This window comes from Parasteatoda tepidariorum, chromosome 1 (assembly GCF_043381705.1).
Source record: "Parasteatoda tepidariorum isolate YZ-2023 chromosome 1, CAS_Ptep_4.0, whole genome shotgun sequence".
Lineage (NCBI taxonomy): Eukaryota > Metazoa > Arthropoda > Arachnida > Araneae > Theridiidae > Parasteatoda > Parasteatoda tepidariorum.
In genome coordinates, this window is record NC_092204.1 from 85,224,428 (window position 1) to 85,249,864 (window position 25,437).

The 25,437-nt window shown below is 27.1% G+C and overlaps 1 protein-coding gene across 1 annotated transcript; it reads left to right on the forward strand.

The window, feature by feature from the left end:
* The first annotated feature begins 16,102 nt into the window (after positions 1–16,102).
* On the forward strand, positions 16,103–24,611 carry LOC107451398 (frizzled class receptor). The gene has a single exon (XM_071183181.1). The coding sequence runs from the start codon at positions 16,404–16,406 to the stop codon at positions 18,120–18,122; it is 1,719 nt and encodes a 572-aa protein (XP_071039282.1). The 5' UTR covers positions 16,103–16,403; the 3' UTR covers positions 18,123–24,611.
* The last annotated feature ends 826 nt before the right edge of the window (positions 24,612–25,437 follow it).

Below are 25,437 nucleotides of genomic sequence, written 5' to 3' on the forward strand. Positions count from 1 at the left end.
CATAATATTCCATACAATTTTATCGAATAACAATACCCTCCAAGCTGCTAGGCTTTTAATAATTAGATGGTACAAAAAACCAATTCCATAAAACCATTCCATTTAATATGAAACCAGTCAAAACTAAAGAAAACAAATATTATTTCTACGTTTAATATTCTGGAGTTTTATTTTGTTATGCATTCTTAAAATATAGATAACTAACCTCCATTACTAAAAGTTATTTTCCTCCATGTTTTCATAGTAGGGCCAATGCCCTCCATATTCTTGTTGATTAAAGTCACGTAATAGTGGATGTTGTAAATTGTGTTGAAGTAGAATCTCATTTTGGGTCCCTTTCTGGTGCCGAAACGCATTCTGGGTAATTTTCTCTGTAATTCGTATCACGATTAAAGAAACAGAAGAACAATTTATTTGTTTGGCGTCATATTTTATCCTTTATAAAAAAAATTCTGGTGATGAAGGAAAAATTTTGACTTAACCAAATGCCCATCTTTTTTTTAATTTTATGATTTTTTGTTTGTTTGTTTGGTTTTCTTTTAATAAATACAAGGAAGTTGGAAGCACTCTCTTTTATAATGAGTATTTGCAATGACGTGCAGAGGTGCTTGAATGTCCTAAACAAACCACTGAATTAGATAGCCGAAAAATAGCCAATTTAAGTTTTCTAAAAACATCGGAAATAAAAATTTAAATCCATATATTAATTCCTTTTTAGGTAAAGTAAGTGGAAATAATTCAATAGTACAAAATGCATTATTTATGAAAAAAAAATTTCATGCAAAAGATATTTTAATTTGAATTATATCTAGGAATTCCTTGTTAAATTTGTTTGGAAGACTTATTTTTACCCATAACCAACTCCTAAATTAGATATCACTGAAAAATAGTCAATTTAATTTTTCCAAAAACATCGGTAAGAAAAAGCTAACTCTATATATTGATCAATGTAAGAGGAAATAGTTTAATCGTACAAAATGTATTATTTTTAATATTTTCTTTTTCTGAAATGTAAAATATATTTTAATTTGAATGATTTAAAGCTTCATTATTAAATTTGAGTGGATGACTTATTTAAACCTATAGCAAACTCCTAAATTAAATATCACTGAAGAATAGCAAATTTAATTTTTCCAAAAGCATTGAAAAGAAAAATCTAAATCTACATATTGATTCCTTTTTAGGCGATTTAAATGGAAATAATTCAATAGTACAAAATTTATTGTTTAAAACAATTTTTTTTCTGAAATTCAAAAGATATTTAAATTTCAAAGATCTAAAACTTCATTATTAAATTTTATCCTTTATTATAAAATGAAATTTTTATCAAAGTTTAATTATTAAAGTTTTTAAAAATTTAAATAAAGAATTTTGCAATTAAAAATTTAATTTACTTTTATTTACTATTTCCAAAATATAAATCTATATCAGCGTTTTTTTAATTATTTCCTGACTCATTTATCTAAGTAATACTTGTAGAAAGAATTTATATTTAGTGAAATTAACTTTATTCAATTAATAATAAATAAACAATTACACTAGTTGATATTTTTGAAAAATTTTAAGTTTTTATCTATTGAAAAATAATTTTAAGAAACCTAAACATTCTTAATTCATTTTGTGAACATATTTATATGAAAAACTAAGCTAATAATGACATAATATCCGAAGACTTAGTTTATCCTTTATAAAATAATTTGCTTGAGTCAAATATTTATCTGCTAAAAAATGTTATTTTATAATAAATATAACTATAGGTTTAAAGTTTTACTGTCTTTAGACCTTATTGCCTTTATTATTTATTGCCTTAATGTCTTCTAGCTGGTTGCTCGGAGCTAAAAACCGTCTGCCAAATCTCTACGCCCTTGGTTGCTTGCAATACTTCTTTTATTTCTTTTTCTTTTGCTGCTCTTAGTTAAAATATGAATGAAATATTATATTTCAACAAGAATTAATGCCTTTCAAACAAGTTCATATACATATCTGATCTCTTTGTGTTAAAGAAATTTTCTTTAAGGCAATGACTTGAGCAATGGCTTGAGCAATGGTTTTCAACTAGCAGCCCGAGTAGTCCAGTAGTGGTTGCAAGTAGGCGGACGTTTCCTTTTTAATGCTCGCGAACTAAGATATATTTACTTAAAATTACAGTTTTTTTGTGAAGCTGAGGATCTGTATTGGTTTCAGATACTCTTCATTCAAGAACAAATTCAATTTTTTTAGCTTCCAGGAAAATTATTGCATTCGCTTGAATACTATTTTGTTTCTTCGTCTCACTCAAGAACTAAAGAAAGAAAAATTAGATTTTGTCCGAACATTTAGAGTAATCTTCAAAAAAATCGCATACGTGCAAAATTGTGTGTTTTCTGTCTTGAAATTTATCAACAATCACGGTGCAAGGAGAGAAAAAAATCTAGCAAAAAATTATGTTACCTGTACTGATGATATTTCTAGTAAAAAAGAAAAAAAACATCTAAATCTGGTAAATGTTTTTATTAATATGGTAGCAGTTAGACGAAAATTCTAGGTTTTAAAATTAAAGTTCTTATTAGCACACATTTTGTTAAAAATACCAAACTGAAAAGTAAATTTAACCGAATAAATGGCTTTTATGCCATGCTCTTAAGGTATCATAATAAAATTTCCAAATTTTAACAGATATACCAAATTTTATTACGTAATACAAAAGCATATTTTATTGTTCATTTTGCCATATGCTGGAAGCTTTAACCAAACATTTTCCCTCAGTGTGGGGGAGGGGAGGATTTGTTCTTGGACTTTGGTTGTCTCTCATTCTTCAATTCTCTCACTGAACATTTTGCAGGCTTTTATATAAGTTCTCTTCCCCATCATTCTGTAGTTCTTATGTTACGCTTAAATTGTAAATGTCTGAATAATTGATATCAAAATTAAAATATTTTTGTTTGGAAAGTTTTTTAAAATGAAATTAAAGGTGTTAAAACGCATTTTATTTGATTCGTAATTGAGAACTTGTTTTTGTTTTGTATAACTTAATGAAGGTTGGCCGATTCTTATTCAAGGCACATAAATGCCCTGTGAATAAACTTATTAATTGTGCTTGTAAATTGAAAACTATAGGAAACCTCTGTTATAAATAAACAATACCATGATTATTGTTATGTTGATAAATAGGACTTTTATCAAGCAATTAAATATCTGTAACTGCAAAATATTTAATTTTTTAATATTTTTTACAGAATATACTACAATTTTGTGCACATTTTTTCATATTTATAATGGGGAGTATATTTATATAGAGGAAAAACAGATGACGTGATATAATAAGTTTCCATTTCCTGTTGTAGTTACATCTTTTTTAAAATTGTTTTGTTTTAAGATGAAAATCTTAGTTTTCCTTTGCTCTTTTTTTTAAAAAAAGAAAAAAAAGAAAAAAACAAAATGGCTACTTTTCCACGTGCAGGACAAAATGACCACACCATAGTTAATTTTAACAAATCAGGTAAAAGTAGGTCAATAAACACATAGTATTATTAAGCATTATTTTAAGCAATCTTTACACAGTAACCAATTGTTATATATCAACCCAATATCAAAAAATGATGCAAAATTGGACAGATTTGTTTCCCAACTTAATTTTTACTCATTTGTTTATTTTAATCATTTCAACCAGTGTATTGTTTAAATTTCAATGATCATAATTCATCATGGCCTTCCGAGTTTGAAAAGCTGATTACAGCAACTCATTATTAAGCATTTTTTTAAGCAATCTTCACACAGTAACTAATTGTTATACATCAACCCAATATCAAAAAATGATGCAAAACAGGACAGATTTGTTTCCCAACTTAATTTTTATTCATTTGTTTTTTTTAAATCATTTTAGCCAGTGCATTGTTTAAATTCTGATGATCATCATTTTCATCATTGCCTTCCGAGTTTGAAAAGCTGATTACAGCAGCTCTGTTCGACTGTTTGTTAGAATATATACTATAATAAAAAATGATACGAATATTAACCTATACATAATTACATTTATATATTCTCGAATATGCAGACAGCAGAATTAAGTAAATATAATAACTCTACATTTAAAAATTCATTACTTTCGCAGAAGAAGAAGAAAAACGTTGTCAAAAGTTGCTCAATATGCAACGCTTTGTTCATATTAATCAACAATTGCAAGAGCTGAAAAACAAATCACTTATATGCTTGTATCACTTGTAACTATACTTTTATCGGTTGTTTAGGTGTTAAAAGGAAATTTCTAATTTCACATTTGTTATCCTAAATAAATTGAAATAGCATCAAGTCATTATATGTTTAGAAGTGTCGAGCAATAGTTCCCAAATTTTTTCTGCTCTGGAACCCTAAATGATCGACCTTCTTTTTGGCGGAACCCTGAGACTTTATGAAGAAATTTCTTAAGCAATTGTGAACACGTTAATTAACGAGAGAGTATTAATTAAAATATATATAAATTCATAAATGCATATTCATAATTCGTCCATTTTATTGTTATTAGAAAAAGCATTGTTTTTAAATTTCTTTCCTCCAGCATTTTAATTAAATAATTTCATAAATATAACGAAAATATTAAATAAAAAGTGAATTATTATCTGAATATAAATATAATTACAGGTTTCAAAAATCATAACTAGTAAAAAATTTCCTAACTCCTACGACCTTTGGGAACACCATTTGGGATCCGCTGGTGTACAGTTAAAATAGCTTAAATAAAAGCATCAGGTAAATAAAACAAATGAAGATAACGAACTTTTAAGTTTATTTAGTTTTTGGAAGTTACTTTTTTAACCTTTCCAAAAGAGACTTTATTGTTCATTTTCAACTAATCAAGTCAACCAATTTGTAGCGTAATAAAAATTTTCAAATTGGAATTTTTATATGGATGGTATTATCTTCCTCAAAGGAGGTGTTACCGAATAAAAGAAGAATAAAAGAAGGTGGATTGATGATCCGTTTTTCATTTTTCTTTTGATTCTTACTTTAGGATGTTGAAAGAACCATAAAATCCGTCAAGTTTGACGTAAAGAAGAACAAGAACTTGTCAACTGAAGATCAAACGGGCTAATTGGGCGAACTTTGTTCTCTTTTATGCTGAGGGTTCAGTACGTTGGAAATGCTTTTGTCTAACACTTGTAGCCGCTAAACTTATTTAGTAGGATACCAATAAAGGTCAACAATCTTGTATTTTTTAAAAAGGAATCATTCTACAAAAGCTGGCCTGTCATGTATGGAGTGTGGGCCTATTGAGAAATTTAGGATAAGTTCCTTTTGAGTTTTATAAACAGAGAAGATTATGAAGATAAAAGACTCGTGTCAAATAAGTCAATCATGTTACATTGTGTTGTGTTAGCAACGATATCTGAATGAAAAGTTATCTTATTAAAAATGTATCTTCTTTTTATTCTTTCCTCTTCTTTATGCATTTTGAAGCACTTCTCTAAGTAAAGTTTTCTTTTTCGGTTAGTCTTGTGTTTAAAAAAAATCAGAAAAAGAAATTAACTTTATAAGAAAAAGTGTTTTGGGCAATATAATGATAAGCCTCTTTTCAAAAATCGTTTGACGTTCTGAGAGAACGTTTTTAAGGATGTTTTTGGTGAAAATCACCATGATTTCAATGTTGGCAGTAGATGTTTATGTGTATTGTGCTGTTATCTCGTGGAAATCCCGGAAAGTCGCGAGAAAGCGCGATACTAAGAAACAATGTGATGTAAAAATATCGCCTTTTAAAAAAAGAGTGACATTAAATTAAAACTGTAAACTAAAAATAGAAATTTATTTTATGCAAATTGTTCTTACAAAATATTTTGAAATTAAGAAAATATTAGAACTTTAGGATATAGTTAAGTAAGTTTTTGGAATTTTTTTTATTGCTATTGGTATTTATTAAATTTTTGACTGTTATTTATTCCACGAGTTATTTGATTATGCGTTCAACTAAAAGTAGGACGAACACACATGATTTTACTTTATGTTATTTTATGAATGCTTTATTTGATACTTTTCCGTTAGTTGGGTGCTAGCGAATTCAGCAATTTTTTTCCCTGTTTTAATTTCTTTCATTATTTTTTGTTTATGTTCTTTTAATATTTTTTATTTATTTTATTATTAATTTAATTTTATTATTCTGTTTTATTAATTATTTTATTATTTTTCTATGTCCACTTTGTCGATTGCTCAATAATAATAATAATATAATAAAAAAAAATAATGTGAAAAAATAGTTGTCTTTATTCATGCATGGATAACAGAAAAGAATCCCCCGATTTTTCGAATTACACTTAATTTTTATGCAATTTTATATAATTAGATTTATTTATTTGTTTTGCTTATTACTTTCAGCCGTATTTTGTTTCGAAAAATAGTTCTTAAATATATTATTCATTAACTTGGTTATTTAATTAAATTTATCTAAAATTTCCAATTTTTCTCAATAGATTTTTGAATTAAAAATTTAATTAAAGAATTTTGTTATGAAAAATTTAATTTACTTTTATTTACTATTTCCAAGAGATAAATCTGTAATAGTGTTTTTTTTAATTATTTCCCGACTCATTTATCTTAAATACTTGTAGAAAGAATTTATACTTAGTGAAATTATCTTTATTCAATTAATAATAAATAAATAAATAATTACATTAGTTGATATTTTTGAAAAATTTTAAGTTTTCATCTTTTGAAAAATAATTTTAAGAAATCTAAACATTCTTAATTCATTTTGTGAATAAATTTATATGAAAAACTAAGCTAATAATAATATATATTGCTTGAACAACTAATGATACCTGACATTGAAGTAATTTACGGATAATTTCGTAAAAAAAGGAAGAAGAAAAAAAAAGAATTCAAAAATTTTATCTTATTTCAAGGATGCATCAAAAAATTGACAAAGGTGGAGAAGCTGTTACTTACTTAATTTACTTATTTATTTTACTTATTTATTTGTTTATTTACTTTTAATTCTCTCTTGATTATTGTGATTGTAAGTATGCCGAACATCACATCTGTGCTTGAGAGAAAAAAATGAACTTTTCAAAAAAATATGTTAAATTTCGGTTTTGTGTACATTAAAGCTTTTAGTATTATTGTTTTTTTTACTATTAAAAAATATCATTATTAAAAAAAACACGTGAAAAAAACAATTAACTACAAAGATCAGGAAATTAATTCAAGTAAATACAAGTTTTACATGAATTTTAATTTTTATATAATACATTTTGAAATGTATGCGAACAAATATAACTTTCGCAAATTTTAAAATTTCACTACGTTTATATACAAACTTTAACTTATTGTTTTTGTTATTCTTTTAAAATTTTAATCTTGAACAAAATGCTTTCATTACATAGAAGCTTCCATTCTTATGAAATAATTACATCAAGAATTATAGAAAAGGCTGTTATTCATATAATTCTTTCAAATTTGCAAAGATTTTAATTGATTTGAATTTTTAATATGGTTAAAAACTATAACCCTTTATAAAGATAAATGTTTAATTATTTATAAATTAAATTTGCTTAATAATTTTATTGATTGCAAACATTTCAAATTGAAGAAATTTTGGCACTTTGAAATGTATACACACTTGGAAATGTATGCAAAGAAATATAAATTTACAAACTTTAAAATTTCGTTACGTTTATGTTCAGACGTTTTTCTTATTATTTTCAGAATCTTTAAAAAATTCTTTCATTACGTAGAAACTTCCATTCTTATGAAATAATTATATCAAGGATTATAAAAAGTGCTGTTATTCATATAATTCTTCCAAGTTTGCTAGGATTTTCATTGATTCAAATTTTTAATATGGTTAAAAACTATAACCGCTTATTACGATAAACGTTTAATTATCTATTAATTTAATTTACTTAATAAATTTATTGATTGCAAATATTTCAAAGTGAAGAAATTTCGACAACACTTATTACATTTTAATTTGAGATGAACAATGCTGAAATCAATGTTTTTTCTTTAATAGCAATAACGACTCTAAGACATCAATCGTAATAAAACAGCAAATGTAAAAAAAGAAGAAAAAAAAAAAAAGAAGAAAAAAAACATTTCAAACGAAATCACCCCTACAATAAAATCGTAGTTCGCCGAAAAGTTCGTAGTTCGCCAATCTAGTAAAAAAAAGGGAAAAATTATATTTTTTTCTGAGAATTCAATTGGAAGCCCTAATTATAGGTTTTCCGTATGGAAATGTTTTATTAGAAACAGAATATGAAATTGTCGACATTTCATTTGTCAAAACAATAAAGAATGAAACATTTTTGACAGGACCACCTTAGACGAAAGGAAGCCGATCGTATTTCCCATTACTAGTTAAAAAAAATTGCTTTTTCGGTTGAAAAAGTTATGATTTTTTTTCTTTTTGTAGTTTATTTATGTACCTGATATCATTTAGGAAAACTTGCAATCTAAATTAATTTCAGATTTTAATGGCTAACCTACAAAATGGGAAAAGTATGTTTCGGGGAAACTCTTATTTAATACAGATAAATTTTAACAGTTGTTTGCGTACAATGCTGACAATGAACTATCATCTCAATTCTATGAAATTGAGAAGAGAAATCAAATAAAATTTTTTTAAATGTCATTCATTCTTCCACTTAAACAATTTTGGTATTACTTATTTTATTTCTAATTTTCTTATTAAGTAAAAGTCATTAGGTGTTTTTGGAAAAGAACAAAATTATATTATTTGGAGAAATTTCTTCCGAAACCTATGCTCCAACTTAACATTCCAACTTTTTTCAAAAGCGTGCTATTTTAAATGACATTTAATGTTTTTAAATTGTTATTTCACGGAAACTATTCTATTCATTTTAAATTTCACAATAGGGGCAACTGCGCAGGAGCTTCAAAAATATAGCATTCACACTATTGTATTAATATATTTTGCTTTAGCTATATTAATGCAATATTAGAAAGCACTCCGATTTGTGAATGTGAGCCTCTTTTTGCTATTTTGTTTCCTGTCTTTTTAATTTTTTCAAAAATTTTTAAGAGAATTTTTGAAACAAATTATATATATATATATATATATATATATATATAAGTTCCAAATGAAGAAAAAACAAAGGAAAAGGAAAATCACAGACATATGAAAAAAAGGGGGAAAAGAAAAATAATAATAAAAAAATAACAAACAACTGGGGGAAGGGAAAGAAAAAGAAAAAAAAAGGATAAATTTTTTTTAAAAATCCGGAAAATAAAAGGTATAATCTTTTCATCAGCCCACACGATTATATCCGCAAAAAAGAGCGCGTTCAACTTGATTGTTAACAATTCTTTTTGAACTTATCTAATGAGTTCTGTTTACTTGCAGCTTATGCACAATAAATGAAACTTATTGTTTTTCTTAATTTTCTTCGTGTTTTTTTGTATTTGTTTATTTTTTTGCATATATATATATATATATGTGTGTGTGTGTGTGTGTATGTGCATGTGTGTTATTTTTTAACAGTCCCTTAAATAGCGGAGATTTTCATTGTTTAATAGTGGCTTGAAAGGCTTAGAAATTTTTGCATCCCAAGCAATTTTAAATAACAAATTCTGTAAATGAAAAAAAAAAGAAGTTTTTTTTTCCTTTGCAGCTATTCAACTCAACCAAATCTTATATTTTGCATTACACAGTTTAAAAAGAACAAATCTTTGTATACGTCACAATTTAAAATTTTTTGATTATTAAATTCAATTAGAAAAAAATTAATAAATAATTAAATATTATTTTTTTATTTAATCGAATAATCAAAAAAAAAAAAAAAACTTTAATAGTAAGGATTAAATTATTTCTTGATTGAAATTATCTTTGGGTTTACAGTTTCATAGTGTGCAGAATTTAATTTGGCCTTGTTTGAAGGTATTTCTTTTCTTTTCAGGCCTTATTAATGTTTTTATGTCCATTCGGTCACTGCTAATATTAAGCATGTTTCTAGTTTCTCTCAGTAAAGCATTTTGCAAAACTCAAAAAATAAAAGAAATAGTCGTTTTTCTTTAAAACTTTTCAAAATAAAAGAAGAGAATACTTTTTCCAAACCTAAATTCTCCGAATGTAAACATTTTGAATAAATCAACAGCTCTTAGCTGTGCTTCGCCAAATCTTCCAAATATTTATTTGTTTTCACGGAACATTTTAGCATATATTCAAAACTTAGCACACACAAGTTGGTTGGTTTTTGAAAACAGTTGTATTATAACTGATTTTTCACAGCTCCTGGCCCTTACAAAGGAGTGTATCCTAAGATTCGTATACTGCTTCTCCTTCCTTCTCAAATTTGCAACATTTTCTACTTTTTGGGATGGGAACTCACTTGGGCAATCAGAACTATTTCCCTCTCTTCCTCAAACCGAGAGAGATGTCGGGGATCTTGTACAAATTACGAAAACGAATGTCTATTTTATTATGTATATATCCCCTAACCAAAATCTGTAATGAAAGACGACCTTTTTCATCAGAAAATGAACACTTTTTCAAAAATAGAGATGATCAGGGCCTAATATATCATAAAGCCTGAGAGGCCCGGGTCTGGGGCCCCCTATATGTTACAAATATTTTTTTGTGTATTTTTTCTTAAGAATAGTCTATTAGAACTATGCGTTAATTGACATGAAAATACGTACAAAATAACTCAATATACTTATGTTATGAGAAATTAAAAATGATTTTATTGATGAACAACATGTGAATTTAGAAAATTTGTGGATCTGGTGGGTCCCTCTGACAGTTTTGTGCCTAAAGCATCGGGATTACTAAATCATGACCTTAAACATAACTTTGGCTAATTTGCTATCTACACAAGGATGATGTCTAAGAATTTCGCCTATTATTGATTTTTCTTAGTATGACTCTAAAATTCAAATATTTTATAAATCATATTTGTAGGAAAAAAATGAAGTGGGTGAAGTGATAGTATATATAATATAAAATAACAGTGAAAATAATCATGCATATAAAATTCAATCATGTAGGTAGACTAATATCTAAAAAAACTATTATTATTTCAAGTTATTGGCGCTATACAAAGAACAAACAAATTATTAAACAAAATTAATTTTTTTTTAAATCCAAATTTTTTGTTTTAAGCAATAAGTCGAAAAAAAAAAAAAGAATTCATTCTGAGAAAGTGCGTTTTGTGTTTGATTTCCTCAATTTATGATCAGCACTAATTAATTAGCATATTTGAGGTCACTCCTTTGAACCTCAAGTTTGTGAAAATCCGACCATTGGAATAAAAGTTACTAAGATCTCTCTCTTTTTTTCGTTTTTTCATTTTTTTTTGTTGTTCTCTGTACAATAATATTGGAATTAAGAATGAATAATGTAAGTTTTGTTCAGAAAATAATAATGTGTATTAAGAAACTTCGATTTGATGACAATAGATTTATCCCAATAAAAAGTTGCATCGCAGTAAAAATATTAACATTTTGGATTTTAAAAGAAGATTTGTGTCTTCAAAAATCAGCCTCAAAGTATTTTAAAACTGTTTTAAATTCGAAGGTAATGAGTCACATTTAAGTATTCAACTGTGTCTCCTTGCAATTATGATGATTCAAGTGGTGGCGAATCGGGAGCTGATCGGTTACGTATTGACCCTCAAACGCACCGCTGATTATTTGTCTGTTTATTGTTTACACTGTGCAGTAGGACAAATTACTGAAAAACAAGGTGTTGAAGTGAAGTGACATTGATTACAGGCCAGTAAATTCAAAACTCGTAAAAAGGAATTCCTTTAAAACTTATTTGTTACTATTCGCTCTCGAAGGCCTAAATCTATATTATATAAAACGCTAATACGTACGTACGTATGTATGTATGTATCAATAAAACCGATGATATTTCTTTTCTCGCGCTGGCAACAGTTTTCATTTTTAATTGATTGGATTCGTCGCGCAAGAGCACGTAGTGAGCAACCAGATAACAATAACCAGAGTGAGCATTATCAGGTTGTTCAATTCAGATTCATGCACTAAAAACATGACAATATTTAATTTAAACTCAATTAGGAATTAATTAATTAATTGAAGTGAGAATGCTTTAAAAGGCAGCTGTTGAATCGATATTTTTCTACTGGGAGCTACCTAAACGTCTAAAAAACGTTTAAGTGTTTGTACTGAATGCATTGAATTTTTTTTTATATTTCGCGTTTATTTATGCATTGAATTTTCACGCTTTAAAATGCAGAATATTAGTGAAGCAATATTTGATAATTTATTTTGCTAATATGTTTCTTATTTAGCTAATGTTTTGATTATTTCACCATGTACAATCTAAATAGCTAATATACTTTTTTAAAAGCCAATAAGAACATTGATAGAATTCTTCTACATAAGTACAATACTATGTCTTTGATGATAAAATACTATGTCTTTGATGATAATATATTATGTCTTTGTGCTAGAACATTGTGTTCATTGGCGAGCGACCTCAGCGAGCCATGGTTCACGGCGTGAACCACATAGGATTGCGTAGCAATTTTCGGGGGTTGGCGAGCCTTAGCGAGCAGGGGGCGGAGCCTCCTAGTTTTATATTATAACCATTAATTTTTTAAAATTTTTTTTCAGTTACCTTTAAAACGGCCAATAATTTGAGCTACAATGAGCAAAATATGTTAAAAACTGCAAAAAATTATTTTAGCTCATTTATTATTTATATGTAATATTTATTACTTACGTATGTTAAAAATTTGCAAGCTACAGCATCCAATATTTTAACGTGTTATCAAACAAATTTTCTAAAATCATATTAAAAAATTTATAATTACTAATTATTTGTGATGAATTTTCGCAATATTAATTGTTTTAAACAGTTAGAGGCAGAAAAAGATGAAACACAAATCACTAATTTCTTTGAAAGTTTAACTTCATTCAAATTTAACAGCTATTTTCATACAATTAATCACAAAATGAAGGACGTCATTGTTTTTACGGTTTAAGATATTTTCATCAAATGAAATAAAAAATTTAGAATTTTTTTTTCACAAGTAAAAGCTTTCGTTCCATCTAGCGCCACGTGCATGTATTTTTGGAAAAATAAATTGAATCTTTCCGAAGGAAATTCAAATTACAACGATATTTTTCGTGTGAAATTAGCATTCGATTTTTTAAAATTTTCTAAAAAGTGCTCATCTTTAACAACCAGGAATTAAAACAACGATAAAACAAAGTTTATTACTCATTTTAATCTTTCGATGTTTTCGAAACTTTACTTAACTCATTAATGCCTAGTTGTGGGGAATTAATCTTACACTATGTCAACCTTCATCTATCAAAAGGTACCTCGTGATAGATACAAGTTAACAAGTCTTATATACTATTGATTTGGTATTTAATATTTGTAGTGGTAGTTACGCCACATTACTCCCCTTCCAGAATTGTATCTGTGATAGAATTCGATGAACGATTACCACTAGTTGATTAATGCTGTTTTATTTATTAACTTCAATTTTTGCTCATTATATTTATTTTTCTTATTTTTTCCAAGCATTTCGCTCGTTATTTTTTTTTATTTTTTTTATAGCTTTTTCGCTATTTTTTTTTCCTAGCATTTCGCTCATTATTATTTATTAACCGGGAGACTTTATTTACTTCACCGGATTTCTTTTTTTCTTTTCTTTGAGCAGTTTAAATTAAGCATATCAACTGTTTAATGTGGATTCATCCATCAATATTGACAATTTCTTATCACGTCCGTAGGTCACCAATGTGGGGAATTATAAATCGACTATGCCAACCTTCATCTATCAAAAGGTACCTCGTGATAGATACAAGTTAACATGTCTTATATACTATTGATTTGGTATTTAATATTTGTAGTGGTAGTTACGCCACATAGTCACAATATTGCTTTACATAGGAAAAATTCTTACATAAAAACGATGATATTATGTATCTGTTAATACCAAGTGGATATATCTCGTAGTTACAATATTTTATATATTAACATGGTTTTTCGAAGCTCTGTAGTTGAAGAAAATAAAAAAAAGCCACATTTTTGTTTTACACTTGTAGCAAAGCGATGAATTTAAACTGCGTATATCATCGTACCATAAAGGATTTTATGAGCTTTAGAACAGATAAATAACTTAAATATTTTAAAAATTACACTTTTTTAAAAATCGCCAATTTGGCGGCATTTTCCCACCCAGATGAAAATTATCAAAATCACTGCAGTGTAATTAGTTTTTACCTATAATTAGTTTTTTATGAGCCTAGTATGATGCAACATTTAAGTAAATTTTTAAATATTAAAAAATTAGAACACAAACGCTTTTCATTTTCACAAAAACTGTGTAAATTTTACAAACTCACAGCAGTTATGAAAATAGCATATTATTCGCAAAAAGCATAATTTTATTTGACGACGGAGACTAAGTGACAGAGTTCGGTGGTCCTTATAAAATATATTTGCAAAATGTCCTTAGTTCATTGTAACTAATTTTGACATTAAATTATATTAATATAATATTAAATTATTAATATTAAATTACATTAATATAATATAATGTTAGTAATAAAGTGTTAGAAAAATTATAATACGTATATGATAATTACGTGAAATAAACGTTGGACCAATGCAATTAAAATTCAATAAAAATTATCTTTATCTCAAACTATTAATCAATTATGTAAAAATTTAAATTCGTTTTCAGAAAAGTATCTGTTGTTAAATATTTAATGAGCTAAAAGTATTGCATTCGGTGACTCAAATTAAATGCGTTTGATTCAAAAGTTAAGTTTTAATTTCATATCAGAATAAATATCGTTATCTAGTTTTGCAACAACAAAATATTGAACCACTTGAATAGATTATTTATTCTCCTGACATAAGTAAATGACTGTCGTATCTAAGTACAAATATATAGCAATTTTATTATTTTTATTTTAATAACATATTTTATTTATAACTTATTGATAACAAAACGTAATTAATACATCTTTTATAACACCGATTTATTATTGCTTTTTATAAATAGGTCATTTTTACCAGGAAACGGTAAGAAAATAAACAAATGAAAATGAAATAAAAAAAACAATTGGCGCAAAACAAGATGTATCTGTTCATCATTCGTCTTCTTTATAGATTAATGATTAAATAAAATGTAATGTAAAATCCACTATTAAATCAATAAACGATATTATACAAAATTTCCTAATAAAATGTGTAACAGTTCAATGGAATTTTTATGAAGAAAAAAAGTTAAACAAGAAAGTAAGATAATAAATTCACTTTTAAATTGTGTCGCAAGATTATACTCAATAAATTGCTCATTTTTTTGAAAGGAAAATAGTTATTATAATATAATACACGATTATTAATGTATAAAAAAAATCAATCCTGCGAATGATGATTTATTTACATTTATCTACTGAATTCAAGTGATTTGTAGTTTTTTTTAAAATAAATTTTTGTGTTGATTAATGTGCCTATTATGCTTGCATGAGTAATGAAGTAAATATATTTCTGCTAAATTGTTTTCCCTTATAAAATTCTTTACTTCCAAACTAGCATAAAACTACGAATAAAAATTGTTAAGCACATTCATATTTCTCTAAAATCCGTTTTTCAGTAGAAGATCACAAATGGAATGAAATCTATGCGCATAATAAATTAATAATAATATTTTAGTGGGGAAACATTAAAATTTCCATTATTTTATGTACACTTTATTGAAAATAACATGCATTGCTAAAGAAACTTTTGCTTCTAACTGCCTCCTTTTTAAAATTTAAATTATAACCACTTTATAGTTAAGTTTCTTATCTTTGCATTTAAAATCATAATATTTAATAATTAATAATTAGTATAATAATAAAAAACAGCTAGTATAAAAATTGTAAAGACCGTTCACATAAAAAACAATATTTCCTAATAAAATTCGTACTTAATGTTTATTTTTTTTATGTTGACAAAAAAAATGCTATTAATAAAAAACTGCGGTATCGATGAATTTTATCAAAGAAATAATGAAGTTTTATCAAAAATCCAAGGGTAAACGAGGTCCCTTTTTCTGAATATTATGATAAGAATTTATCTCCTATTTTCGATTACAACTGGATTCAGACCTAAAAATAACTTATCGTATCATTAAATAGCCCATTAAATGCGAGCAAGGAGAGAAACGCGCTCAGCCCTAGCGGCGCCTCAATCGTCCAATCACGGTAGAGTTGGGGGTGAATGGGTAAACGAGACTCTCGTCCACTTGAGTTTAGCGGACATACCGATCTGAGATACCGAAACTGTGGATTATCCTCTCATGGAAAGCGTTTTGCATCCAAACCCCGAATAATAGTTCATGTTTTATTATTCGAATAAATGAAGAATGGTTCCAATTGACTCAAGACATGTCAGCTGTAAACACCTAGTGCTCTAAAGTTGAAGAAGTTTCCCTTCTCCCAACATGGCCGTCATCTTGTTTGTGTCTTGGTTACCGGTGTTGCTCGTCCTCGCCACTGCTGCCGTTCAACATGGAGGGAACGCACAAATCGTGAGTTCACGAGTTTCCGATCGTGAAAGTTTGATTCCTCACCATGGTCGATGCGAACCCATCACCATACCTCTATGTAAAGATATACCATACAATGAGACAATAATGCCTAATCTTTTAAACCACCAAAAACAAGAAGATGCTGGATTAGAAGTGCATCAATTCTTTCCTTTGGTGAAGGTACAGTGTAGCCCCGATCTACAGTTTTTCTTGTGTACCATGTATGCACCAGTTTGTACCATCATTGAAAAAGCTATACCACCGTGTAGATCTTTGTGTTTAAAAGCTAGAGAGGGGTGCGAGAGATTAATGAATAATTTTGGTTTCCAGTGGCCTAAAAGTTTGGATTGTGATAAGTTCCCAGAGGCCGGAGAAGAAGCTTTGTGTGTAGGAGAAAACAATACAGATAGAGCCCCACATCCTCCATCTGGAGCTGGTAATTATCCAACAACTTCTATACGCAATAATAATGTTACCATCTTAAAAGGACGTAAATTTATTTGTCCTGAAGAGTTTAAAGTTCCGACTGGTTTGGGATATGTGTTTGAAGTGGGTGAAGCTGAAGAAAAAGATTGTGGTGCACCTTGTGATGGAATGTTTTTCACACCTCAAGAAAGAAAATTTGCCCGAACATGGATTGGTGTGTGGGGAATATTGTGTATGGTTTCTACATCTTTCACTGTTTTAACTTTTCTAGTAGACATGCACAGATTCCGTTACCCGGAAAGACCCATCATATTTTTATCAATTTGTTATTTCATGGTAGCTGCTGCTTATGTTGTTGGTTTTGTTGTTGATGAGCAAGTATCTTGTAATGACCCATTCCCGTCTCCAAATAATCGCACTAATATCAAAATGGTGCGAACGATTAGACAAGGCAATGAAAACAAATATTGCACTATTTTATTCATGGTTCTATATTTCTTCAGCATGGCTAGCTCTATATGGTGGGTCATTCTAACTCTCACATGGTTCTTGAGTGCTGGATTAAAGTGGGGACACGAAGCAATTGAAAACAACTCCCAATATTTCCATCTTGCTGCTTGGACTGTGCCAGCAATTAAAACTATCGCAATTCTAGCTCTACGTAAAGTTGAAGGTGACATTCTAAGTGGTGTTTGTTTTGTTGGATTATGGAACAAAAGCTCCTTGCGTGCTTTTATTTTAATACCTCTAAGTGTGTATTTAGTCTTGGGGACATTATTTCTCCTAGCTGGATTCGTGTCTCTTTGCCATATCCGAACAATCATGAAACATGATGGAACACGTACTGATAAACTAGAGAAGCTCATGTTTCGTATTGGCGTGTTTTCTGTACTTTATACTGTACCAGCAGTGATAGTGATTGCGTGCTACATTTACGAGACTTACTTTTACGATTCTTGGATGATAACATGGCAGAAAGACAAGTGTAAGCGCCCGATGTACAGCATACCTTGTCCTGATGTGCCACATGACTATGACTACTGGCCGAAGCCAGATTTTCCAGCATTTATGATAAAATATTTAATGACATTAATGGTAGGTATTACATCTGGTGTCTGGATCTGGTCAGGCAAAACTTTTACTACTTGGAAAAATGTGTATTTGGGATTGTGCCGAAGGCTGCAGCGTAACGAAGCTTATGTGTGATAATTACTTTTCATTAGTTGTGCCATATATTAATCAATTAAAACTGTTTTAAATGAATTATAAACAAAGTTAGTAGAGAATGCAAGTTTCTGTACAGTTAATATATCTTTGCAAATGGATAGATCAGCCGCAATTACAAGGTAGATGTTTTTCATTTGTTAAATTCTGGTCTTGCTATTTAATTCAGAATTAATTATAGTTATAAAATATAATTATAGCTATAATCAGGGTTGGGTTTTTGCCTTAAAAAACCGTGTTTTTACCGATAAAAACTGTCAAAAACCTACTGTTTTCTTTAATTTATGGCATATAGCGGACAATATATTATTTTCACATAATTGCCTTTATAAATGATTGTTGTAAATGATTGCTATTGATTTTGCAACTATATACATGTATTCTTATAGAAGGATATACATTCATATAGAAATATTGTAATATACTTATTGAAAATAGTGATACTTACTTTTATCATTATAGCTTGATTTGCGAAGGATTCAAAATTTTGCACTTCTTAATTGTTAGAAATAAACAAACAAACAAAAAAGCGTGGAACTATTAATAAATTCAAGAACAAAAAAGAAGAATTTAAAATTTGGCGTTTCTTAAATATTAGAAATAAGCTAAACAAAACTTGTAACTACTAACAAACTCTAAGTCAAGAATAACTTGACATTCTTCAGTAATGTAATATGCCGAACAAAATGATGCTTGGAAATGTTGAAAATTTTGTTTAGTATTCTAATATTTTACTTCAAATAGTATGTTTTGATATAATCATGTTAGGAAAATGCGAGAATCAGTTCTTAAATATCTTTTAACAACTTTTTTTCTAACTTTATTGCCCAAAAATGAATTAATTTTAAATTATAAGCAGTTTAACTCAAATAAAAATACAGTTTTACCAAAATTATGGGTTTTTGACATGACGGTAAAAACCATGGTATAAACTGGTAAAAACCGTCATGTGTCAAAAGCTTGCCAACCCTGGTTATAATTATATTTGCAGTTTAAATTCATAAACATAGCACCAAACTTTATTTAAATATTTTGAACAGTTATAAATTTTGTAGTAAATTATGGGTATTTACTTTAAGCATCTAAATAGAGGCAAAAATTGCTTTATAGTTTAAACAAACCACTGTATTTTTTAACAATTGCAAAATTTTTAATGTAAATTGGATACTTTAGTCCTAATAACTAAGTACTTAAAATTGTTTACAAATAGCTTATATAGGCTACTTTATTTCATATGAAAAACATTTTGTAAGTATAATAATAAATTTATAGGGATTAACTAATATTTCTAGGGTCTGCAAAAGAACAGATCAATAATCAAAACAGATCTCCACTTATCATCAGTTCTAATAATGAGCTGATATTTATAAATTTGCAAAATAAATCATCATTAATGCAATTAGATCTTCACTTATCATTAGTTCTGTACTGTGCTTATCATTAGTTCAGCTGTGGTGCTGCCACTTGATTGTTAATTTTAGTTATTACAGTACTTAAAATAATTTATTAGATGTTCAAATTGGAACTTGTAATGTAGTAAATTGTTAGTCTTTAATGAGTTCTTAAAGTAAAGGTAGAACAATGCTCAAGCTTTTTATTATAAACAACTGAAGTAAGCTAATATGTCTAAGAGATGGGTAAATGATTTCCAATTATGAATAGAACTCCACATCTTGTTTAATTCTAATCGTGTTATGAGATTATCAATGCAGTTATTTATTAACAATTAAGTACCTAGATTAGTTTACAAATAGTTAAATTTAATAATTGTAATTTAAATAGCTGTTGTAAACTTATATCTAATTACTAAACTATTTATTATTATTATTTTTTTTGCTGACTGTGCAGCTAAAGTAATTTGAATATATAATTGCATATTAATTAAACAACGTTTACATAGTGTAGACTTTACTTCGTGTTTTTCATTTGTTTGATTTTGTTATTTGACTATTAATTATAATTTATTAATATTAGAAATCTTTAAATATAAATGTTTAAATAGTTTGTGAGCTATTAAATTTTATAGTATTAATATAATTAATGTATAAAATTACTCTTATATATTGACTGACACAGTTTAAACTATTTATAAATATGTATAAAAATATTTAAATTCAGAGTATATATTTTTAAATAAATATTGTATATATCAGTTATAAATTTTCTTTAAATTTTTGAACTATGCATATTTTTCATGTGGAGATTTTTCTTCTTCTTGTTTATGCAAACAAAGCTAAAAGTGAATTGATTGCATGCATGCTGCATTGCGCTACTGTATTTTTTAAATAAATTTTAAAATATTCAGAGAATATGTAAATTAGTATCTTTATATTATGTGAGAAATTCATGTAATCTTGATAATGATCAGTTTTAGATGTTTGTTTTTATGATGGTGTCCTAAGAACTATAATTTTCTTTTTGTTAAAAATGCTCTCTCGAATAGAACTTAAGTTACCTATATTCATAAAATGTATAGATTTCCTTCTTAATGTATACTAACGCTTATCTCTCTTTAGCTTTATAAATAACTATTTCTTCGAAGTCTTTCAATATTTGAAAGAAAATCAGGGCTGATTGTGCTCCGGAAAAAATCCGGATTTCCAGAATTTTCGCTAACAGTGATCCGGAAGCTTCAAAAGCCAGATGTTTCAAAAAATCATTGATCACAGAAGTTCCCAGAAATCAAATTTTCAAAGGTGGAACTTAAAAACACAGTTTATTTTATTTGTTTATAAGGGAGAGACAGAGAGATACTTTATAAGCTCATATTCATGATTAATTTTCATTTTTTATCAGTAAATAGTTCTTATAATCATAAACACAAGAAAGAAAGACATATTTGTAAATTTTAATTACTTCTCCAGGTATGTGTAAATGGTATAGGTATGTGTAAAATTATAAATATTTTTAAGTGAACTAAGAAATATTGAGAAAACAGAAAAAAACCTTGTTTAAATTTTTTTCTAATTTTTCAATTAAACTGTTCTTTCTTTCTTTTTTTTTTTTTTTTTAACTCAATGAATTTTCTGGAATTTTGACTTGGGCCCACTATCACCCCTGGAAAATCAAAAACCTTTTAATTCGTATGATAATTAACAATTTTCATTATCTTGCTTAAATTAATTTACTTCTATAAGTTAGTCTGAAGAGTTAATCTTTGTTAACAATGTAGTGCCAAATTATATCGTCATGCTTGATATGCCAACGCTTTTGAAAGAAAGATTTTAATGCAATTAAGGCTTTTCTAATTGCATGGAATTTGAAAAATTGATACAATTTTTATAAGTATTAACAATTTTTCTAAGTGATACAAATTATTTTTATTAGTGCTTAGAAGTTAATTTTTTTAGATTATATCATAATTTCATTAATTTTCAAAATGATAATTTAATTTTAATATTTCTGTATATCTTTTAAATTTTGTATGTAATTATTCTTTTAAAAAAATGTGATGAATTCAAGGTTTTAATTTCTTACTTTGTTGTAAAATGAAATTAAGTAAGAATGCTCAATTAATAGTCTATAATACTTTTTTTGAATTGGCCCACATACCATTAATATCAATATGTTCGATTATAAAAGATTATAAATATTTTTTATCTTTCTGTGTCGGCAGGTTACAAAGTGCATTAAAGCACTGATACATGTAAAGCAAGGTACATCTTCTTCATTAAAAGCATGCTTTAATGTATGACTAACTATGCAAAATTTTCTTAAGACTTTTAATTTGTTTAAACATAGCACTTAATTTATGGTATTGAAGTTCTTATTTACCTTTTCAGACATTTCATTCCCCTTCTTAAACTACACTAAAAATATTTAATCTAATTTGAAAATTGTGGATAACTCAATGATCTCTAATTTTAAATTATCTAAGTTCTGATGGTTATAGCCTAATGATGTATATAGCAGTGTTATGACTTTTGTGTACCCCTTCTAAATTTTTCGTTACGCTGTGTGTGTGTGTACCACTGATAAAAGAAATGAATGTATTTTTTAGTATAAAAAATTTTGCAAAAGTTAAAACTCACAGCTGGCTGTTGTCACCACTAAATATTAACTGTTAACTCTGCATAAAATAGCCAATAGAAAAATATGTAATCGTAAATTTTCCTGGCTAGCTTTGTTTTTGAATAAGAAATTTTAAAAATTTCGTTTGTTGCAAGATATTTCGCATAAGAACGTGCACCCTCTCTGAACTGTTCCCGTACCCCTGTGGGGTATGCGTACCTTACTTTGGGAAACACTGATGTATAGAATAACTTACCTCAAAGAACAATAGATTTTCTGAGCAGTGCAGGCTACAAGAAAACATTTCTCTGGCTTCTATTTAATATTAGGATATGTTGTAATATTCTTTTTGAAAATAGTGGTAAAAATATTTAAAAATTTTTTTAAAGCTGTTTCTAATTTTTAAAATTTTCTGAACTTATACCATGTAGATTTTGGGAAATTTTATTCATTTCAGGAAGCATTTAAATTTTTTTTACATGCATTAGAAACTTATTAATTATTTTTTCTTTCAATTCATGTTTATTGAGTACAGTAGGTGTTATATCAAAAGATTCAAGCTTGTTTTTTATTTTAATATTTTTTTAAGATAAATTCAGTATGATCTACATCTCAGTGAAATAAAAATTAATTCATTTTTATTAAATGCATGTTGCTGCGAATTTTTATAAATTAATTCATTATATACTATATATTATTTTAACTTTTAACATTGAGGTATTTTTTTCTAAAAAAAAGCTAGGTAGGTAGATACTTTATCTATGTCGCACTAGAGCTGCACAATGAGCTATTGGTGCTGGTCTGGGAAACATCCCTGAGGATGATCGGAAGACATGCCATCGCAATTTCAATCCTCTGTAGAGGGGATAGCTCCCCTGCGTTAGTAGCCTGACAGCCCACACAGCGAGCACTTAACAGTAGAACAATTTAGGGAGGACGGATACAAAAGAAGAAAAAAGCTAATGTTCTTATTTTATATAGTCTTGTTTTCTTTGCTTTATTTAGTTGAAAAATAATTAACAAATAAAATGAAGAATGTGGATGTATGAAAAGGAATAAATTGAAAAGTTTTCACACTAATCATAAATATTCTGTGAAATAAAAAAGAAATGTTCATCATATTTAGCAAGTTAACCAAAGTCTAGTTAAAACATCTCCAGATATATTAGCTTTTTTCTTATTAAGATAAAATAATAATTTTTATATCATTCATTTTATTTTAGACCACTTATTTAAAAAATCAGTTTTGTCAGAAATTTAGTCATGGTCTTATTGATTTTCCTTTGAAAAATTATTATAATTATTCTTCATTGCCTGTGGAATTTTTTATGAATTTTTTTTATTCATTTAACACAATTTTAGGTCTGTCTGAATTCCATCTTCAAATTCCTTTTCTATTAGTAGATTAAGGTCTTTCTTCAAAGGCTTATTAACATAATATAATGCTTTTTAGTGAATGATATGCTTTTTTTTCTATAATTGCTGTGATTTTGTAACAGTCAACCCATCTCTATCCAGTGTCCTTCATGCTTGTGAAAATGATCTAATTTTTCTCATATCTTTGTGATTTAATATATAAAAAGTCATGAACTCTGCATCGCTTCAATGCATAATTGTGAATTATTTTTATTGATTTTGATAATTTTATCTAAGTTGAGAAATATTAAAATCTTCTTTTTTCTCCCAATTGTTTAAGCTATTGGTCTGATTTTATAAGTTGACTATATTATTAAAGATTAGATCTCATTAAAATCCTCCTTCTAGATTTAGGTGCTAAAACTGAGGTTTTTAAGTTTCCTATCCTTTTTATATTTATTTTTTCCAAAAGGAAATCAATCTCTAAATATATCATTTGTTTTAAATAGCTTTTTTTAAACCATTAATTGTTTTGAAAATATTAAATTTTCATGATTTTTTCTTCAATATCACTGTAATCATTAATATAAATAATAAATCCTTTTATAATCAAATTTTTTATCACCAAATTACCTTTTTTCAATCACCTATATGCTTTTAAGTGTGTAATCATGAAATAACGTATTATTTTTAATTTCGGTGGCAGTTATGCGTGCCATGGCTAATTTGTTTTCTGGTTTTAAAAAAACACGTAAATTAATATTTATTTATTTTTTGCTTTAAATGTAAATTATACATTAAAGTTAATATTTAATTTTCTAGAATATTCAACAACTGGGAATTTAAACAGGTCTATGAATTGAGTTTGGTTAATTTATTGTTTTTATTTATAAATCTAAACATCCAAAATTGATTATTAGAATTTTTGATGAACCATTTATGTCTTGAATTTTTTTGTCCACTTCATAGAATTATATATAGTTTCATATGTATTATATTGTTTTTTGTAAATAATATTCCTACTTGTACATAATGATGTAATATAGTTGATGTTAACTACTGTCTATAATATTGTTTTTAATAAACTGTTAATATAAATTGTAAGTTGTTTTTATTTATTTGTTTATAATGTTTTTGGAGTAAAAGAAATTTATGTTATTATTTAAATGTACTCAAATTCAGGATTTGAAAAACCCAGATTTTTTTTGTTGATAAAGCATAGCCTACCTAGGTTTTTCATCAAAATTCTGGGTTTTATCCAGTATTTGATGAAAAAACTGGTTTTTTATTTTTTAGGAATATATTTCTAATTTTTATTCCTGAGCCCTCAATGAGATTGCAGCTTCTGTTTCTAATATGAAGGTTAAATGTTTGGTAACTATGTCTCATTTTTTTTTTCTTTTTGCAATAAAACCATTTTTTGTGTATGTGTTAGGTTGGTAGGTTATTATTTTTATTTCTTAACGGCAAACAGATTGTTACATAAACATTTAAAATAATGAAATCCAGGGTTGGCAAGATTTTGCCGCAGGTGGAAAAAACCATGGTAAATACCGGTAAAAACCGTCCTGGCAAAAACAGGTTTTTGCCAAGCAAATTGGCAAAAAGTGGCAAAAACCTATATTTTCCAAGATGAGAGGACAAAAACACATTTTTGATACAAAATTATTCCTAAAATTGAAATATATACTATGAATATAAATAATTACAAAAAAAATAACAAAACTATTATTCCATAATTAAATGATAATGTATCATTTTAGTAATTTAAAACATTATTGATTGGAAATTTGTGATTATTCTCTTTTTTCCAGTGAAATGAACTTATTTTTAAATTAATACAAATATAATTTAAAGCATAAAATATCTATCAATATGTGTAGTTAATTATTGTACAAATAAGAATTTTTTATAATAAATAATAATATTA